The 22063-nt window shown below is 38.9% G+C and overlaps 1 protein-coding gene across 1 annotated transcript; it reads right to left on the minus strand.

The window, feature by feature from the left end:
• Positions 1–101: 101 nt before the first annotated feature.
• Positions 102–19689, minus strand: rheb (Ras homolog, mTORC1 binding). The gene is made up of 8 exons (XM_067435172.1): positions 19419–19689; positions 14027–14098; positions 10043–10110; positions 9619–9701; positions 8646–8702; positions 8314–8361; positions 2916–2997; positions 102–886 (listed from the first exon to the last, which is right to left on the minus strand). Exons 1-8 carry the CDS (start codon positions 19468–19470, stop codon positions 794–796), a joined length of 555 nt encoding a protein of 184 aa, XP_067291273.1. The 5' UTR covers positions 19471–19689; the 3' UTR covers positions 102–793.
• Positions 19690–22063: the final 2374 nt, after the last annotated feature.

The raw sequence follows: 22063 nt of genomic DNA on the forward strand, positions 1-22063 counted from the left end.
TATGTGTATTAAAATATTAATGATTAAGAAAATAAAAGTACTCATTTAAAACTGCATACTCATTGTGTTATTGTGTAAATCACAGCAAGCGACTCAAGTGATAGTGAAACAAAATGCTGCGTTTAATGATTACAATCAAAAAAAGTCTAACAACATTCACTACTGAATGAATGCTGCCAACTTTATTGGCCATAATTACCGTTTAAGAAACACGATATACAAATTCCAAAGGGTTGAGGGCAGAGAGGAAGATGAGAGGTAGAGAAGAGCTGAATGGAAACATAAGGCTGAAGACGCAGAACAGACATGAAGCAGAGGGAATGTGTGTGTGTGTGTGTGTGTTATTCATGTATGTCACGAAAAGATTCTGAATAAATAAAAAGAAAAAAAATATCACAACTAAAAAAAATTTAAATGAAATGAAGTATAAAAAAGGTTTAAAAGAAAATGTCTATGCAGGAAACAGGCAGTTAGCCACTTCAAGTAGAGGGATATCCCAGTGTCCAGTGCTGTGGTGCGGGCCGGGGCAGGGCAGGAGGGCTCTATAAACAGACTTTTCTAGCAAACATTTCATATTAAGAGTCTTTAACCCTGTTCAAATCCGTTAATCCTACAGCTAACCGAGTCTTAACCGTAAACTAGACCAAAACACAAAAGCACAGCTGCTCAGTTAACCCCAAATGCCAGCCTGAAACAAACATGCTTTGCTAGAAAAGTTTGTGCTGGTTCTCCGGTGGGCGGGGCAGACTGTGGGAGAGGGGGCGGGGCCAGGGAAGGAAGAGGGCGGGGTTATCTACATCATAGAGCAGGGCGTTCGTCCCTGTGGAGCACCACCATCCATCTTCTCTGCCTCCAGGATTATCCTCTTAAACACCTCCACCGCCGTCTGTAAACACACACACACACACACACACACACACATACATACACACACACATTAAGATCTTCATTCAGGATGATCCTGCTCCACCCCTCTTCAACTGTTGTCACTTCAGCCGTGTGGCAGACTGGTTCATGTTAACCAATAGTCCAAGTAATTAATTTAAAATTTATAAAACAGCAACACATTTTTAAGCTCTGCAGCAAATTTTGAATAATTATGACGTATGCAAATTTGCTGCAGAGGGGTTCACAGAGCTAAAGTGGTTACGAAAAATACCACAAAGGAAAATTATAGCATAAAAGCCAATATAAATGTAGAAATATAATAAAACAGTAGCAATCAACAACATCATCTCTGATTATTTGACTGAAATGTCACATAAAAGATTATACCTGCTCCCTTAACAAACCAATATTTGACTAAACAATACAATTTAGTTTGATTACATAAATCTATCTGGAGAGAATTTATGATTTTACCACTGAAAGGGTTAGGTATATTTTGGATAAGAAATGAATGCATTATTGATAGGGTATCATAAACTGATTGATTGAATTACATAATTGATGAATTTTCATTACAGATGCATTCATTATTAATATTATAAAGTATGCATGGTTTTAATTTAGCAGTCCCCGTTTGGCATAATTTCCTGAGAAAAATTAATTAAATGAACAGTTAAAGTAACAAAAACTTGTACAACACATGGATAAATATGTATAATTAATCATGAAAATGATTAGGAATGATAAGCAAAACCAAAGGAAACACATTTACTAAACAAATTAGGCTGACTAATATGATCATTTTTGAATTATAGTTAACTAAAACCATAAATATGTCATTACTTGAAATAAAATAAACATTAACTGATATTATGAGTTGCCAAAGCAATATTTAGCATTTTTATTTAGTTTAACTTGATTTACTAAAATAACTCAAACTAAAATAAAAGTTTAAAACTTTCAACTTTCAACTCAAAACTTTCAACAAAGACAACAAAATGGCTATAATTAATAACCAATATTTTATGTGAAAATTACAAATGCAATGAAAATACAATTCATCAGTATAAGCAAGTACCAAAAATGAAAGTGTAGATATCAGGAAAAAGTGTCATTGGAACATTCCTAATAATAATCATAATAAATAAAGCTGCAAGCAGCAATTATAGGGGCCAAGCACAAAGTTATAAGCATGTGAATGTCACGGTTCAAAAGTTGAAAAAGTGTCTAAAACTTTTTACCATATGGTTCTACAGGCTGCCATAGACTCAAGAGTGGAAGAAGAAGAAACGGAAGAATAATAATACAATATTTTGCATTTCTGGCAAAAAATAGGTCAGCATTATTAAATTGCAGACCAGACCATCATACACCCAGTGTGATCAGTCTTTCCGCTCGCAAATTCTGCCATGTAAATATGAATCCGCCATGGTGCGAGTGCAATTGGCTTTTAAAGGGAAAGGGAGATGAGACTCTGATTGGTTTATTGCACGTTACGCCCAAAACACACCCATAACTCATCAAGAGACGAGAGACGAACCTTTTGGACCACGTGCCAAATTCAGGGGACAATTTTTTCCATTGTTGAACTAGCAAGAGTGTATTCAGACATGCCCTACGTGCACCTGCACCATGAGCTTCAGAACGTGCTCAGATCGTTAAAATAGGACCCGAACATTTTGGATAGCTAGGTTGGCTTGTATGTGTGGTGTGGAATGGGTGCAGTAGTGGGCTCAAACTCATATTCTTCCATAGGGCCCAAAATAGCTAGTGGTGCCTCTGCTGACATATGACAGGAGACTGATTAATAATAATAGGGACTGATGATGTCAGCTGAAGTGGACAGTCGATTCAGTGATTGAGTTTTAGATTAAACACTGAATTCATACAGACTGACTGTTGGATCAGACGAGTGTGTGTGGTGATCAATGATCATTTTCTGAGAGTAACACACTGAAGTCATCAGCAGATGCAGTGCTTCCTCAGAAAGGAAGAAGAAGGAGGTCGGACAGGAAATGCATCATTACCTGATTCTCTTTGGCTGAGGACTCCATGAACGCTGCGTTCCACGATTCTGCCAAAGCTTTGCCTTCTTCACAACTGATGACACTGAGAGAGACACACGTCACGTCATTTACAGCTTCAAACGCATTAAAGCCGGCACACAAATACACACAGATTTCACTTTATTTTGATCAGAAGAGAAAACTCTGAGAATAAAAAATTCTTTGTACAGGAGTTTTCCTTAAAGGGGTGGTTCTGTGTTTTTTTCTAGGCTTGGCTGTGTTTATGGGGCTTAATACTTCTTTTTTTTACGCCGTATTTTTCTTCTATTCTCCCTTTATTCCACACCGCTGTCTCCACTGTCCTTTGAACGGCTCGTTTGCTTCCTGCTTCTATGAAGCCCATCCCTCTGAAAAACGCAATGGTCTTAGATTGGTTAGATGGCCAAATGTAGTTTCCTGTATTTTTATTGGCTGAAGTGCCAAGTACAGGTTGTCCGGAAGCCACGCCCCTTCGCATTACGGGCAGAAGTCACATCTGCGGAGACTAGCGAGGGTTTATGATGTCACCAACCCAGGAAGAAGCTCGTTGTAGTCCAAACCGGCCGTTTTTGTAGGCAATAAACTGCCGTAACTTTAAAAGACAATATCTCCGTTTGCAGTGAACTTTCAGCACTGTAACTTTGCAGAGACTGTTTATGCTCAAGCAGCGACATTACACACTAACTACAGTTACAAAAGTCAGATCGCATGCAGCCACGCCTTTAATGCGACATGAACATGAATGCATGAAGGAGCGGTAAGAGTTAAACCGGACCCCTGACGGAGGTAAAGCCCAGAGGATCGATACACCGCAGATCATGTATGAAACACGAGATACACACAGAAGCTGCTTCCTCACTCTCTGCGTCTCATTTCTTCCTCTAATGTGTGTGTGTGGCATGAGGCTTCACTGCAGGAATAACTGACCCATCATCCCTCCCGAGGCTCAGATTATGCTCACATTATGAAGGAAACACTAGTAAAGGATGTTGACAGCCGGTTTATTCCACCGCCTCAGATCCAGCTTCAATGAGGGGGAATTTACACGGATTACATCACATCCTGAAAAACGTTTCCTCTCTATTCACGGTCCACTATTGTGTGAAATACTGTTCACAAGACATCATACTTGAGGAAGGGTTTAATACTAGTGCTAGTGACGACTGACTGAACCAATGCCTGTTTTACATGCGTTTAAAAAAATCTAAATACTGGAAAAATGGAAGTTATGATTGAGATTTGATTAAGTATGTTTCATAATGTTTCATGGGCTGCAATTATAATGTTAGTATCATTTTTACATCAAAAATTGTCATAGTTTTTAAACAAAAGGCATTTTTCCTACCCTGATTTTCGCCTCTGATTTGAATACTCTGTTTGAAGGGGCGTGTCTGCTGAAAACACCCACTACTGTGATTGGCTGCTGTGAGACTTCAGTGTAAACGCCCACTGCTGTTATTGGTAGGGATGCATTGAATCCAGATTTTTGAGGTTCGGCCGAATACCGAATCCACTAGTTAATATTCTGCCGAATCCGAAACCGAATACCGAATCCAACTCCCATCCTCAGTCCATTATCACAGTAAACACATTAATGACATAAACAACGTCCACAGCAGTGTATTTTTAATTTAATTTTAAAAGGATGACACTGCCGTATTGCTGTCTGTAGTCATTTATATCATCCCGGCGGATGAAAATACATTCAAACACATTCATATAAATTATTTGTAATCAAAACTTAGTATAGTAATAATTATTATTGTCATCATCATCATCTTGGATACGTTTTTTAATTCATGTTTTGCAAAAGCACTCAATACAGCCACTGTCGTGCAAACACTGATGTTTTACACAGATTAAATAAATTTACAGTGACATAACATAAACTAAACATAACATAAACACAAATCCTTGGTTCACCCGTGAAAACAGTTCTGTTCAAGACGACTCTATCACGCATGCAGTATCTCAGCTCACCGGTTCTCACAGCAAAACATGTCTCAGTTCAGTGAACTGTTGGAGTTACAACATATACTTCAAGATATTAGTTTATTTCTAGTCTGAGGGACTGTCACTCATGTCAGAAAGTGAGTAACTAAAGTAACTTGTGGGATCAGCGCTGATTTGAGACGCGAGCCGTTTATAACGATTCAGTCCGATTTGGTGAACTGGTTCGACCGGATCACTAAAAAGATCCGGTTAAAAAGAACGATTCGTTCGCGAACAGGACATCCAGCGGCTATTGTTTAGGGTTCTTGCCACCGCGAGACAAATCGGCATTGCAAATTGAACATATAGCTCGACTTGAATTGCCTTCTTGTGACTGAAAGTACTGCCAAAGAACACATTTTCTGTTCATAAGTTCCATTTTCACTTTCTCACAGCCTACTGCATTCGAACGGTCCACCTAGTAAACACATTGCCATAATCAACCGCGGCATCATCGACCAGTATCGCGTAGTGCAAGTGGGTCCGGTTCGGTGGAAAAAAAAATCTAAGGTTCGGCAGAAACCGAACCCAGTCAAAAAGCCCAATATTCGGCCGAATCCGAACCCAAATCCTGGATTCGGTGCATCCCTAGTTATTGGCTAACATCTCTGAATTTGAAATAGCTAGTATTACAAGTGGAACTCTCTCGATAACGTTTAGCACGTTTTGACTATTACAGCTGAAAAGGTTAACTTATGAAAAGTGTTGGTTATAGTGTTATATTTAGATGGTGGCGGTAAAGAGCACTGTAGCCGATCACAGACAGGTTGAGCTCATGAATGCTGTGATCTCGTCATTGTAACTCGATTTCTGCACACTAATGAATGTTTTTTTATCATAACTAACAGTGCAAACCCAATGTAAATAAGAGATTTCATTGACTATTACAGGAGTTTTGGCGTGATTCCAGAACTCAGTCACTGATAAACTCGCTCTGTTTGATTGACAGCTCCAGAGATTGTAAAGGGAGCGTTCTTTGATCGCTTTCTATATATAATTTAATCACAGTTTATATAACAGTTTATTTTCATCCTACCAAGAGAAACAATGTAAAGTTGAGCGTTTAGTCACTGGTTTGATTTACTGACACATAGACAAAGAACATCTGACTGTACATGAATCAATCAATCAACTTTATTTATATCGCGCTTTTACAATGATGATTGTTTCAAAGCAGCTTCACAGTGTCAAACAAGACAATATTACAGCAAAATTTGATTTGGCTAGTTTAATTTGGATAGTTTATAGAATTAAATATGACCAAATTAATACATTTTATTTGTATATTTAGTTGAATAACTTGGATCATAGTTTTAGTGTCTCCAACTGAGCAAGCCAAGCCAAAGGCGAATCATATCAGAAATCACTGATCTCAGATCAGGCGTTAGAATGAACACGGTTAGTGACATGTTGTGGCATTCCTGTCCAGTTCATATCGTAAAAGTCTGTTTGTAAATGTACTAAATAATCCATCGCAGACCTACTACACTGGCATGAAGGATTCAGTGGGCTGGGCTAAACAGGAAGTGATGTAGAAGCAGCCGGAGGCGTGTTTAGCTACACTTTTACGTAATAAAGTGACACACTCCACATCCTGTCATTATGGCAGATTGGCTACTATATAAACTGCTTTTAGACTAACAAGAAAGTTTTGAGTTCTGAAACGTACCAGACATTTTTATAGCACAATGACCTCTATGTCGCCCAGTAAATTCCCCAGTGTTGAATTAGCACCGCTCGTGTTCATTTGGGAACCACCAGCAGAGTGTTAAAGTAACACTGAAGCAGTGTCAGAGATAATCAGATACTTAAGAGATTAATTGAGTGATGATTATTTGATTATTGAAGACACCTGATGAGAATGAGCAGAATCAGTGAAGGAAAGAGAAACACAGAAGAACTACAGCTGACTCAGGGCCGGCTCTAGCTCTTTGGTTGCCCTAGGCGAGATGGAGTTTTGCGCCCCACACCCCTCCACCCCACTCCACTCACTTTTATTGTCTCTATTCTAATTCAGCACATGTCTGTTTACCTAGGCCTACCCCTAACCGAGAAGCACTTATTATTAAACACGTTCGACGCTTTATTTCCACTTTTCAAACATTTTCTCACTTTTTATTGAAAATAAATGCCTTTCCGATCTGATATGTGATGGGAACAGGGAATAGAGCGAGTGTGGCAAAAGGCAGGATCGAACCTCTGATCGATCTGCATCAAATCTTGATGCCATGCGTCTTACCACTAGACTACAGCCACTGTAAAGAATTAGGTGAACACAGCATATTTGTGTTTAATGTAAATAATATGGCATCTTTCATTAGGCTGCTCCAGTTAAAAAAAAAACAAAAAAAAAAAAAACGAGAGGCCGTATTTATTTCCTTCCGACGCCCACGTAGAGAGCGTTATCCATATTCATAACGAACTGGACTTTTGATATTTAAATGACATCCATGTAGGTTATTGTAGATTATTGTCAGTGAAGTTGTTTGCAATACGTATAGTAATTATGTAGAAAACTAGCAAGTGATAGCTTGGTGACAATATTAATAATATTTATAAAATAAATATTAGTTGATAAGATTGATACTAAGTAATTTTATTTTGTTTGACAACTTATTGGCTGAGATAAGAAGACTAACCTCTATACTGGGCTTTCTTTCGATTTTCTTCCTTTCTCTTTTTCTCTTTTTCCGTCCCTGTGCATCCGCGGGGTTTAGACGCCTCATTTTTGATGAACGCGCAAGATGAGCACTTGCCTGACCTAACGCCTGAACTAATAATCAATAATCACCATCAATTCAATCTAATAATCAGGTTGATAAGTAATTAAACGTGTGGCTGAGGGGGCGCCCTATGATGATCATGTTTCATGAACATTATGTTGTATTTCGCTTGTTCCGATTATATGCTTAGTGGGAAGTAATGGGCGGCACTAGAGCGCGCTCGCGCCCCTAACACAATTGTCGCCCTAGGCGACCGCCTAGCTCGCCTATAGCAAACGCCGGCCCTGAGCTGACTTCAGACACAGCTTTAGATGAACTCAACTGAGAAGACAATCAGTCTCTACTCTGACTTTATTTCTGTCAGACATCTACAGGTCTTATTGAGATACTGTATATGATTTCTCAGTTCGTGACCCCTTTAAAGAACTATAATAAGTACTCCTTTAAAAAGTACACTGGAGCGTCTGACTTCAGAGTTATTATAGTTTTTTGCAGAAAGATTAATTTGCCTTTAATTTAGGTCAGAGCATCTGCAGGAACATGTGAAAGTGCTGAAGCACATCATCATCATCATCATCATCATGATGTGACTTATCAGGAACAGAACGTCACATGCTTTCATTAATCAAATGCTCCTGATGCAAAAATAGCCTCATGTGACGTACCGTTCCATGTGAAGGTCTTTCTTATTGCCCACCAGCATTATGGGGACTCTAGGAGAAGGACAGTGACATTAATGTTGAACACTTATGACAGATTAACATGCAAATGTGTTTATTCTGCTGATAATTCACTGTTATAGTCAAACCGGAGCACATTTATATTCTTTAATAGGAATGATTCTAGTATTCGTTCTTGTTAAATATCATGTTTTCCTCACATTATGGAAGTTAAATGATTCAATACACTAGCTTTAATTATCAACACAACTCCTATCTCAGTAATGAACGAATTTTGCAAATCTGAATGAATAAATTACTAAAATAAACATACTTACTGTACTTTGCCCACCATATCCAACAATTTTTCATGGATAACTTTTACTACTTCAAAACTGCAAAGAAGAGGGAGAGACCGATTAAGTGACTTAATGAGAATAATACAGGCAGAATAATTTTACTAAAATATCTCGAGGTTTATCGCATTATTCATAAAGCATTAAAACACCTGCTCATGAGCTCAAACTAGATTGTGGCATAAACCCCGCCATCCTCCTGAAACATTATTCATAAACACATTCATAAATTCATGGAACGACTCTTGACAAAGTTATTAGTCACATCATGTCCTTGGGCTTTATTCCTCCAGATGAATGAATTCAGACGCTTTATAATGAAGGACGTACAGAAACACATTCATTTACATATTCAGATTTTAGAAACGCAAAGACCGGCAGCACTGCTTCACGATTTGGGGAAAAATATATCATTGCTTAAATATTATATAATAAATATATAAATAATTAGTAGTATTGCTCCTAAATAAAAACAATCTTTCATCAAAATCTAAATATCAAAGTAAAAAATAATGCAATATTTCACTGTAAAAATGCATTTATTGTGAACATACTAATATTTATGGCTTTCTTCATCTATTCTATTGAAAATGTTAAACCATCAGACTGTTATTTTTTGTAGATAAGCCTCTCTCTTCACTCTGAAACATGCAGCGCACACATTTATTTAATTGAACTGTAGACTTTAATAATTATTTGCTATAATATTATTGATTTTCTCAGCAAAAACATCCAATCAGTCTACAGGCTTTCATAGACGACCTAGGAATTCAGGGAAGGTCTTGTTTTTTAGTTTAGTTCCAAGCTGTGCATTAATATTAAGCGATTAGTACATGAAAATCCTAACATATAGCCCCTTTGAGCAGAGACGCATCCTTTAGGAATCAGTCTCAAAGATGACATGTTCATCAGCGGAGAGTTTAAAAGCCTCGTGGATGATCATCATCGCTCTTACCTTTTATTTGACGTGACTGAATACACCAGAATGTAGCCGTTGATGTCTATGGAGTAGGTCTGTGGGAAGATTGAGTATTCGTCCTGAAAGAGAGAGATTCAAAACACACTTCAGAGACGATGCTTTAAAAAAATAAATGATGATTCATGACAATTTTTTATTATAACTTTCAAACACAAAAAATATTAATAACACATTTTCAATGCTACTTTTTGTGGAAAAAAATTACATTCATTTAAATTATTCACAACATGTTTTTGTGCCATATATGCAGTGTCATTTTAGTATTATTATATACTATTCTACATAGCTTCATTGTTATTTCTGTTGTATTTCTTCAACCTAAACGTATTTTATCTCCGTTAGTTTGTCAAGGCCTCATTCGTTACGTTGTAAAGCCGTGTGTCAGTGAAGGCGCTCTGACCTGTCCAGCTGTGTCGACTAGCTGCAGGTGATACTCCTGACCGTTCACTGTGATCATTTTCGTAAACGCTGCGGAGAGAAATAAAACACCAGATGAGAGAGAGTTTGCAGCAGCAGCTATGATCAATACACCAACATTAATCACACACAAATCATATAAACATACATAAACTACTGCTCAAAAGTTTGGGATTTTTAAAATACAGGAACAAATAAAATATTACTGTAATGTAAGTCATCTGTTTTCTATGTGAATATATAGTAAAGTGTAATTTATTCAGTCTTAAGTGTCACATGATCCTTCACTAATCATTTTCAGATGAGGATCTGATGATCAAGAAACATTTATGATTATTATCAAAGTAAACAAATATTAATGTCTTAAAAACACTTTTAAATGTTGGCATATGTTACTTTAGATATTACATAATGTATATATATATATATATATATGTATATATATATATATATATATATATATATATATATATATGTATGTATATATGTATATATATATATATATATATATATATATATATATATATATATATATATATATATATATATATATATATATATATATATATATATATATATATATATATATATATATACACATACACATATACATATACACACACACACAAGTTGGTAGACTTTTCTTTTTAATCAATTATGATTAGAAAATTCAGGATGAAAAAAAAATAGTATTTCTGATTATTCAATGCAAAACTAATTTGTGACAATTTTTCTCCTTTAAACAGACTATTTTATTTACCTCCTGCAAAGGCAAATCAAGCTATTAAAAACAGTCTGCTGAAAATAATGCACTGAAACACTGTTTTTGCTATTAAAATAATCAGTCGAAGTGCTACAGACCCTTAGAAAACCCAAGTAAAGAATACTGTAGGGGTGGAGTCATCTATGGGAAGGCCACACCCACATAACTCAAGCCCCACCCCCGATTCCACTCAAACCACTCATCGTTCCACTGACGGACAGCTGCGTTATGAACTGACTGCCCCTTGAAAATATCACATCATAATCTAATAAGACAACATCTGGTCTACTTAAAGCGGCCCTTCAAAGTCAGAGTGACCGAGAGCAGAAGCAGTGCATGCTGGGCTGTGCTGACTGAAAAAAACGCTGCTGCTGGAGTCACACGCATTTACATCTATACCGCCTGCCATTCACATAATGCACAACAAAACATGACACACATACACATGGCTTTCCTCCAGTTTACATCATCCTGCCAACAGCTCTGTCATACGGCCAGATGAGGAGAATGAAGAAAACCAGCGTTTATTTACACACACACACACACACACACACACGCAGATATTACAGGTCAACATACGGTCAATACATTCAGGTTACCAACAAGAAAACATACCAACACCCGGTCCAAACTAGACCAGATGCAACAAGTTATGAAAGGAAAATCATGGTTTAAAGGGGGGGGGGTGAAATGCTGTTTGATGCATACTGAGCTTTTTACACCTTTAAAGACTTGGATTCCCATCCTAAACATAGACAAAGTTTCAAAAACTAATGTTGGACGTTTGATGGAGTATTTCTGTGTTAAAAATACTCCTTCCGGTTTCTCACAAGTTTCGGAGAGTTTTTTTCGAGTATGGGTCGACTTGACGTTACTAGAGCGGAAGGTCCTTGTATGGGCCGTCAGTAAACGACACGATCGCGTGCTTCGTCATTCAAATGCGCTAACGGACTCCATTGTTGTTCTGTATAACGTTACACTAGTCTGACGTTCAAAACCGCTTTGCTTGCTACTGCTAAGGTTTAGTCGCATACAATAGTCCATAAACCGAATCATGTCCTCATAAACTGCGAGTAAACACACACAAATGTTGACAGGCCACTAAATACAGTCCATACCACAGAGACGGACGTCCTGTGTTGCTGTTTCTCCTGTTCAATTTATTTCAGCCTCCGAAAGACTGTTTCGTTCTGAAACTCTGGATCATATATCTATTAGCTGAGATCGATAGCCATGACGCTTTGCGTGCTCGTCATTCTTTAGCTCCGCCTACACGATACGCCTCCAGGCGCTCGTTTTTTTCCGGAAAGACTCGGTACAGCCTATATTTCTTTTATAAATATAATAAAACTAAAGACTTTTCGGAGATATGAAGGATGCTGAGATCCTTCATATCTCACTGCCGTGGCCGGCAGTGGCTCAGTGGTTCATGTAGATTGTCTACAAACCAGAAGGTTGGTGGTTCGATCCCCGGTTCCACCTGACCAAGTGTCGAAGTGTCCATGAGCAAGACACCGAACCCCAGCTGCTCCTGACGAGCTGGATGGCGCCTTACATGGCTGACATCGCCGTCGGTGTATGAATGGGTGAATGTGAGGCAAAAATGTAAAGCGCTTTGGATAAAAGCGCTATATAAATGCAGTCCAAGGATGCAATACTACTCTATAGGTACTCAAGATTGACATGAGATTGACTGAAACTGAGTGTTTAACCCCCCCTTTAAGTCCAAATCAACCACAATGTGCAAGCAACATATATCTATTGTATAATTTAAACTACATGTTGAGTCACATCAACAACTCAGCAACAAGTCTCAAGTGCACAACATACTGAGTCAGATGTGTGGTTCAGTGAGTCAGATGTGTGGTTCAGTGAGTCAGATGTTGGGTAATCAGCCTGAATGATTCAGTGAGTGAATCTTTTTAGAACCATCAGGGTGCTTCCCAATTCTTATTTGTGCATCCTCATTTCCTTTCCTAGCTTCCTTTCCTCGCTACTTAGCTCCGCCCCTTCAGGATGTGAGGAAAGGACGTGAGGACGGAGGAACTGAATCAAGTGAAATGATATATCCTCGCTCCCTTTAGCGTCACTTTAAAGCGGCGTCAGTTAATGATGACTCTACCGCTGGATTTATTCGGGATTCTTGGACATTAGAGACAACTATTTATATTGTAAGCTTCAGCCTCCACAAAATACCACATTTGTCCATATTTTAATTAATATTACCAGTTATTATAAACAACTAATTATTCATTGTTTAGTTTCTATTAGTTTCGTTCATTTTCTTGTGCTTTGATATAATTCTGCAACGGTCAGGTGTTGTTATTCGACAAACATTTGTGTCTTGTACATGAAAACATAATAATAATAATGAATAAACCGTGGCACGATGTGAAGGGGGAGGAGAATTAATTTGTGCGTCACGTTTAGTCGATAAAACACTTCCACCTGTGTTTCCTCGCTCATGACTCCTCATGAAGCTCCTCACTCCTCCATCCTCGCGGTGCAGTTAGAGAATTGAGATCTCCTACAAGATGGCTGAGCTCCATCAGTTTCCGGGTCATAGGATGGAGGACGGAGGAGCGAGGAAACGAGGAGGGATATTGAGAAGCCCCCTCAGAGTCATTATGAAGAACTGATTCATAAGAGTCATTTGTAGTAGAGCATGAAACAAACTGAGCTGCTCTGTGTATTCTGACAGCTTTCTATCAGAACCAGCATTAACTTCTGGAGCAGTTTGAGCTCCAGTAGCTCGTCTGTTTGATCGGACCACACGGGTCAGCCTTCGCTCCCCACGGTCATCAATGAGCCTTGGCCGCCCATGACCCTGTGGCCGGTTCTCCACTGTTCCTTCCTTGGAGCACTTTTGATAGATACTGACCACTGCAGACCGGGAACAGCCCACAAGAGCTGCAGTTTTGGAGATGCTCTGACCCAGTCGTCTAGCCGTCACAATCTGGCCAAACTCGCTCAAATCCTTACGCTTGCCCATTTCTCCTGCTTCTGACAAAATGATCATTTGCTGCCTAATATATCCCACCCACTAACAGGAGCCGTGAGGAAGAGATCATCAGTGTTATTCACTTCACCTGTCAGTGGTCATAATGATCATTTGACTTCATAGAATTAATTTTAATACCCTGAAATTCAAAGTTGAATTTTTAAAACATTATTATGCATTCAATTGTGATTTGATTGACTTACTGTTTTCAATAGTGGGGTCGTAGGAGTCGACGAACTGGCCTTCCACAAACTGTATTGTCAAGGAGGATTTCCCTGAAACAGAAACATCAGAGTCAGACAGCGTGAAAGAGGATCTTTACCTTCAAATCATGAGAGAATGAACCTGAACTTTACACTAGTACCATGCAGTTTTCTTCAGTTATGTAATGCATGACCAGCCTACAGCTCACAGAATACATAAATAGTAAAATGCATATGTTAGATTCATATTGACACAATGATGCAGAAATCATTATTATAACAGGTTCTCGACTGGTTTCATGCGATTCGCTCTGTGAATGCATCATGATTAAACACATTCCCATTCAAAAGAGCATTTGTGATGAAACTGCCATAGTGGTAGTAACGCAGGACATTCACACACACACACACACAGAATGAGTGTGTGGGCAGATTTGCCCTGCAGCCGGTTGCTATAACAACGGCGAGTTCCTCTCTGCATCCAGCATTCGTAAATGCGATCTCTCATTCACAGGGAAAAGCCCACAGGAACATCGGGACATTCCGGAATGGACGTGCGGCTCTTTGAGGGACAGAAGCGCGTTTGATCATTCAGATGGAACGGCCAAACATGTCCTGACTAGAGATGCAGGAGAATCTTCAATGAAAAAAAGTATTTTATCCATCAGGAATAAACTGGATTGTGAAAAGCGGGTGTTCCTAAAGTCATTCGACTCAATGGCTAACAGAGAATGACCAAAGACAAAGCCTCCAATAATGTAACAAGTTTGTCAGTTATATTTAGGGCTGTGCAAAATATTGAAATTATCGAAATATCACAAATGGACATAATCGCAATATGCATATCGCAATGGCTCGCAATATCTGAATGATTCTGATAGGCTACATCCACATTGTGAAAAGTGTTTTAGGTCACACATTGGGCAGAGAATAGACTGGGCACATTACTGTTACTTATGTGACTTGCTTGATGTTAAAAATAGTTATTAAACGCAATAATGTGTGAAAAACAATCATTTGTAGTCTCGCGTTGTTTGACACACACACCGAAACGTGAACAATATGACACAAACTTTTTCTACAACACTGCTGGTCACTTTCAGAAGTTGTAAAGATTCTTTCTTTTCCCAGAAAGAACGTGAAACACAAAGGGGTTCATTCTGTTTTTAAATAATTGTTTTAATATAATTTAAATAGATTTTACACACTAATTGCAATATCGTATTGCATATCGAGTATCGCATTATTTAACAAGATAGCGTATTTTTCTTCAATATTACACAGCCCTAGTTACATTTCAATAACAAACGTAAAACCTAATAATTAGAGCAACTGTCTCTCTTCAGCTGAAATGATAAAAAAAATAACCCTCTCACACTCTTAAGGTGATTGGCTCTTTTAAATGTAAGGCGGGGCTACAGACGACATATGGTATTATGACTTCTCCTGTCAATATATTTATGAGTGAATGTTGGTAATTTAAAATTAAGGGCTGTCAACGTTAATGCATGTAATTAATCCCTAATGCATTACAATTATGTAACGCAAATACATTTCTGAAGCGTGTGAAATTGCATCAACACACTATATTGCCAACATTTTTGGGATTCCTGCCTTTACATGCACATGAACTTTAATGCCATCCCATTGTTAATCCGTAGGGTTTAATATGGAGTCGGCCCACCCTCTCTAACAGCTTCAGCTCTTCTGGAAAGGCTTTCCTCAAGGTTTAGGAGTGTGTTTATGGGGATTTTTGCCCATTCTTCTAGAAGCTCATTTGTGAGGTCAGGTACTGATGTTGGACGAGAAGGCCTGGCTCTCAGTCTCCGCTCTAATTCATCCCAAAGCTGTTCTATCGGGTTGAGCTCAGGACTCTGTGCAGGCCAGTCAAGTTCCTCCACACCAAACTCCTCATCCATGTCTTTATGGACCGACGCTTTGTGCACTGGAGCGCAGTCATGTTAGGACAGGAAGAGGCCGTCACCAAACTGTTCCCACAAAATTTGGAGCATGAAATTGTCCAAAACGTCTTGGTATCATAAGAGTTCCTTTCACTGGAACCAAGCCCAACCCCTGAAAAACAACCCAACACTATAATCCCCCCCACCAAACTTTGCAATTTGCACAATGCAGTCAGGCAAGTCCCGTTCTCCAGGGAACCGCCAAACTCAGACTGGTCTATCAGATTGCCAGACAGAGAAGCGTGATTGGTCGCTCAGAGAACACGTCTCACTGATCTAGAGTCCAGGAGTTTATCACACTGAGCATTTACGGAAACTTCTAATCTAACCCTTTAACCCAATTTAGCTTTTATTGCATTTATTTTTCATTAGAATTACATCACAGATGAATCATTTAAAATAAGATCAGGAATATGAATTAACTTTTAAACATTCTAAGGCAAAATCTATTCCATTGGTTACTTTTCAGTTGTTCATCAAGCACTTCTCGATGGTAAAGCCATTAGAGAGCAGCAGGCCTGATTCCCTCCATTTTAATGGAAGCGCATCTGATTTCAGGCATCCTTCCTCATCAGCTCTATAAATAGACCCTGAAACAGGAGCAAACGCATCAGGAACATACAGTTCCGATCGGCCGGCTCATGACCCCGCAAACAAAGCCCAGATGTGGGCGGACGGCGTTTAGTCATGACCAGTGAAGTGGACATGCAGAGATCCTTCGCCTCCGACGCAGAGCGCTGATGTCTGTAATGAGAGCAGGAATACTGTACATTTCCAATACGACACAGATTTAAAGACTTTCTACTTGAAAAGAAATCCAATTGCTTTTGGAAATCACAAAATAGAGTTTATGGATGGTTTATTCAAACTACAAAGACTTGCAGACAAAATGCGCTGTGGAGTGCATCATTAAAATCAAACTCAAAGGTTTTTATTAGGATTGACTAGTGAAGGTTAGGGCATTGCCATTATAGTGAGCTGAAACCAGAAATGTCACGAACACAGAACTGACGGCTGAATCAAATGGTTAAAACATACTTAATGTTATCTAAAGTTCACATGCATCTGCCATATTGAGGCCTGAAATGAACCTTATGAGAGCTGACAGCTTCATTAAATCATCAAACATACTGTTATTTCTCCAGCATGCTTTCATGAAACATTTTCAATACAGGCCCAGTTAAGGTCTACATAATAAAACTGGATATTTGGGGGACAAAAATCTGAAGTTGTGGCAATGGGTGGGTGGATGGATAATGAATGGATGGGTGGATGGATTAATGGATGAGGGAGATAATGGGTGCTTCCCAATTCTTATTTGTGCATCCTCGTTTCCTTTCCTAGCTTCCTTTCCTCGCGCCTTAGCTCCGCCCCTTCAGGATGCGAGGGAAGGACGTGAGGAAAAGATGCGAGGACGGAGGAATTGAATCAAGTGAAATGATATATCCTCGCTCCCTTTAGCGTCACTTTAAAGCGGCGTCAGTTAATGATGACTGCACCGCTGGATTTATTCGGGATTCTTGGACATTAGATCCTCGCTCATGACTCCTCAAGAAGCTCCTCACTCCTCCATCCTCGCGGTGCAGTTAGAGAATTGAGATCTCCTACAAGATGGCTGAGCTCCATCGGTTTCCGGGTCATAGGATGGAGGACGGAGGAGCGAGGAAACGAGGAGGGATATTGAGAAGCACCCGATGAAAGGAATCATGGATGGATGGAAGGGTGAATGAAAGATGGATGGATGGATGGATGGATGAATGGATGGGTGAGTAGATGGATGGATGGATGGATGGATGAGTATATGGATGAAATGAAAGGATTGGTGGATAGATGGGTAGGTGGATGAATAGGTGGATGGACTGGGTTGATGGGTGGGTTTGGAGGGATGGATGAGTAGATGGATGCGGATGAATGGCACACGAAAATTCTGGTAACCAAAGATATTTTGCCCTCAAAAATAGTTATAGTAGCCATATATAGAATTTGTTTCAATTGAAATTTTACTACAATTGGTGTCATTTATTACCAAATGTTACTTTTAAGTCTCATATTTTTGTTGAGTCACTAATTTATATATCAGTGAAAATGATTTGAAAAACAAGTTGACATTGAGAGCACAGCATACAAGGAAGGCATGCCAGGGTTTAGTCATGATTGCGTGGAACCAGCCTGAATGTACGAGAGGAACAGATCCCAAAGGCTGAAGCCAACTCAAGTGTGTCCTGATGTGATGTTGGCATGTTCTCTCAACTGTGATCTGCAAGGAACCGTCACGCACATCAGCGCACACATGTTCTGTGTAAACGTTTTATTGCAGAGAGAATACATTTGCTCTAAATGGCCACTGACACAATAACATCGACCAGATCACGATCCAACTCCAGTGGGAAGAAGCAGAGAGTCCGAGTCACTGCACAGATCCATGAGCATCACTACATCAACGTCAAGCTCTGGCAAATCTTCTGAACTCATGTAATAACTTACAAAGAGTCAAACTGTTTTCACTGAAAACCGTCCCCTATAATTCAAATTGAGATTTATTCAGATATTCATATTACAGATACTCAGATTGGATACCCGAGAGCATTTAAACAATGCAAAACCACATTTTTTAATCTGAACATCAAATCAAATGAGATCCGAGAGCTGAAGAGGAAGGTCTAATTTTCTCTGAGACATAAAAAAAGTCTGATTTTCAGTCTGATTTTTGGATTGATTATTACTCTAATAAGCTCAATGAGAAGGGAATAGAGAATTAATTACACAAAACTCATGTTTGAGATCAGGATCTGTGTCTTATCCATGAATTTATTATAAATACAAGATTATATATAGCAACTGATATGTAAATCAAACATTTTGACAGTTTCTTTTTACTGAAAATCATCAAATATAACTAAAACCCTGCATTATTCTTTGACATAGCGTGTTAATTAGTCTCTATATAAAAATATAGCTGCCTTTAAAATGTAAGGATGAGGGATACTAAACATATTTAATTATTTGTGTTATCCATAGATGACATGAAGCTACTATAAATAAATGCATGACTCTGTGAAGTGCTGACATGTGTATTCATAATATGAAGGTTGAAAATGCATGAACCATAATGAACATACAGGCAGAATAAGCACTTTGACACTGGACTGAGGCCTGCATGCATCTGCAGAACATCACTCACACTGCGTTAGTCGTAAAGAGCAGGCGAATTAAGTTTGGGATTAGATGCATGAGGGTGTGGGGTGTATTATATCATGTTAAATGACACAATGCTTACTTCAGCTCGTGCTTTAATGCATGAGGATGCAGCACGCGCATGGGGTGACATTCAGCTCACGCGAGCACGCACGAATCTCATGCATGCGGGGAAATATCAAAAGCTGATGCAAACGATACATAAGACGCAACGCACTACGCAGCGAGCCACTTACCGACGGATCTGTAGCCCAGGACGGCGATCTTGCGCGATTTCGGCTGCGGCATCTTTATTTATTCCCTACCACATCAATATCCACATGTAAGAGGGCTTGTCCTGTCTGGAACAACGAAATCACATGGATTTGATCCGGTATTGCGTCACAGAGATGTGGAGCTTGAAGGGGAATAAAGTAATTACTCCGTTCCGGCGAATGAAGCGATTTTTTTGTGATAAATTACGAGGAAAGTCTCAGACTCTGCGTCACTGCCCACCGCAAGCCTGCGTTAATTATGCAAGAAAGAGCGAGCTGGATTGGTTGAGCCCGCCCTGAGAGGCGGGACGTGGCGCTGTTAATAGCCCAACCATTGGCTCGGCGGGACTAAACGGTTCTATAACTGGGAATGTGAATGGATGGCTCCAGTTGTCAATGATAAGACCCCAGATTAAACAGAAGGCATCACTTTTTTTTATTTTTATTTTATTTTATTTTTTATAAATACAATTGTCATACTTGAAAAGAAGTGCAGAACTACTTTTAAAAGAATATAAGAAGAACGTTACGTGCCATTCAATATCTGAACAAATAGGATAAAGGAGACTAAACTTAAAGGACAACTCCGGTGAGAAATGAAGGTGTAATTAACAGATGGTTAGCGAGTAGATCGTTCTCTGGGATTTGTTTTCATGGAAATCAAATGTAAAGAGTTTTATCTCTAAAAACAGATTAGCGTATAACACTAGTCTATGGGGCACCGGGTAGTAAAATTAAATGGCTAGTTAATACCACTAACAAGGCTCAAAATAGCCTCACACTAACACGGCAGCATAATGAGGGTCCCTATAAGCAAACCGAAGCATTGACAATTTTGTAAGTGTACAACCAGTTTAATAAGAAGATACTTTATAAACACAGCGCATTACTCGTCGAGCCACGAGCGCTGTTCTAAGTGATGAACTCTGACTTGGAATCTCATATGGTCCGTTGTTTCCGGAAGAAAACACTGAACGCAACAGAGAAAATAAATAAATAAAAATAAAAATGTCCATGTTATTGCATTTCACAAACTTAATTCCTGTCGAAACAGTTTTCCAAGATGGCGCCTGTCCGTGAACGCGTAATGTACTGTGTTTATAAAGTATCTTCTTATTAAACTGTTTGTACTCTTACAACGTTCTCAATGCTTTTTTTTTTTTTTCTGACGTAATGACGTGCACTTGCTAGCTTGTTCCATTTACGTGTTCTCCGAATGCTAAAGAGGAGCCTCGCCTAGCCTCTGAAGGAAGTGACTTGGAAGAATCAGTCCTTCCAAGGAAGCATCCTTGACATTGAGAAACACCTTGTGTCTACCCGGTGCCAAATAGACAAGCGCTATAAGCAAATCTGTTTTTACAGATAAAACTCTTTACATTCGATTTTCATGAAAACGCATCCCAGAGAACCATCTACTCGCTAACCATCTGTTAATTACTCCTAGGTTCATTTCTCACCGGAGTTGTCCTTTAAAAAAAAGATGGAAATCTTACATAAACCTGCTTTCTCAAATCAAAACATAAAACAAATCATGTTTTCTTATTAATATCATTTTAACAGGTATTAAATTTACTTTGCATCCTTCAATCCCTTTAGAAAAATCCAGTTTCATAATGACATCATCCTGCAGTGACATTTTTTGCCAGAAAACATCAGCACAAGCACTATTATTTTGTTTTTAGTGGTTTTTCAGGTTCACATCCTCACATAAGAATACTGTACTTCACCGAGACTCATTTTAACTCTTTATGGACATCCAGTTCAATTCTTGTCATTAAATACATGTGCATTAAATAGCCTAATTATCAATGAGCCTTGGCCGCCCATGACCCTGTGGCCGGTTCTCCACTGTTCCTTCCTTGGAGCACTTTTGATAGATACTGACCACTGCAGACCGGGAACAGCCCACAAGAGCTGCAGTTTTGGAGATGCTCTGACCCAGTCGTCTAGCCGTCACATTTTGGCCCTTGTCAAACTCGCTCAAATCCTCACGCTTGCCCATTTCTCCTGCTTCACACACATCAACTTTGAGGACTAAATGTTCACTTGCTGCCTAATATATCCCACCCACTAACAGGAGCTGTGATGAAGAGATCATTAGACTCAGAGTTATTCACTTCACCTAAATATATAGAAATATACAGCCATCTAGAGGTTACACAATGGCATTACGGATGATAAGTGGAGCATAATTTAGAGATACCCTAGCCTGGATGCCAGCCGAACTTAGCTGACTAGAATTGAGTATGACCACGTCAGGCTACCCATTGACACGTAAAAAATATTATAACTAATTTTAAGCTAGTATAATAATAATAATAATAATATTATTATTAATAATTATAATTCTGGAATTTCCCCTATCAGTATTAAATTATGAATTTGTGTATGAAATTGTGAAAATATGAATGAGTGCAGATAGCCTAGTAGGCCTACTTTCATCATCATTAATGCTGCCTGTACTAGCCTATCGGAATTATCGTAAATCGAGTTTCCAAGGTAAAATAATTGCACATGAACGCCCTCCCATTTCAACATTGGAATAGTATGAGCTCGTAAACACCAGAAATGGGAATTATCAAATTTCCGAAAGCACGTGAAGGCGGCATAAGATTACAAAATAATCA

This window comes from Pseudorasbora parva, chromosome 24, assembly GCF_024679245.1.
Source record: "Pseudorasbora parva isolate DD20220531a chromosome 24, ASM2467924v1, whole genome shotgun sequence".
In the NCBI taxonomy this organism is placed as follows: Eukaryota; Metazoa; Chordata; class Actinopteri; order Cypriniformes; family Gobionidae; genus Pseudorasbora; species Pseudorasbora parva.

What these genes read in the sequence shown, in the direction of transcription:
- rheb (XM_067435172.1), bottom strand. Translation starts at nt 19,470, where the DNA reads ATGCCGCAGCCGAAATCGCGCAAGATCGCCGTCCTGGGCTACAGATCC. An exon ending in CCTGGGCTACAGATCCGTCG is followed by an intron (nt 14,099 to 19,418) that starts GTAAGTGGCTCG and finishes TTTCTGTTTCAG; the next exon opens with GGAAATCCTCCTTGACAATA. An exon ending in CCTCAGCCAAAGAGAATCAG is followed by an intron (nt 887 to 2,915) that starts GTAATGATGCAT and finishes GTGTGTTTACAG; the next exon opens with ACGGCGGTGGAGGTGTTTAA.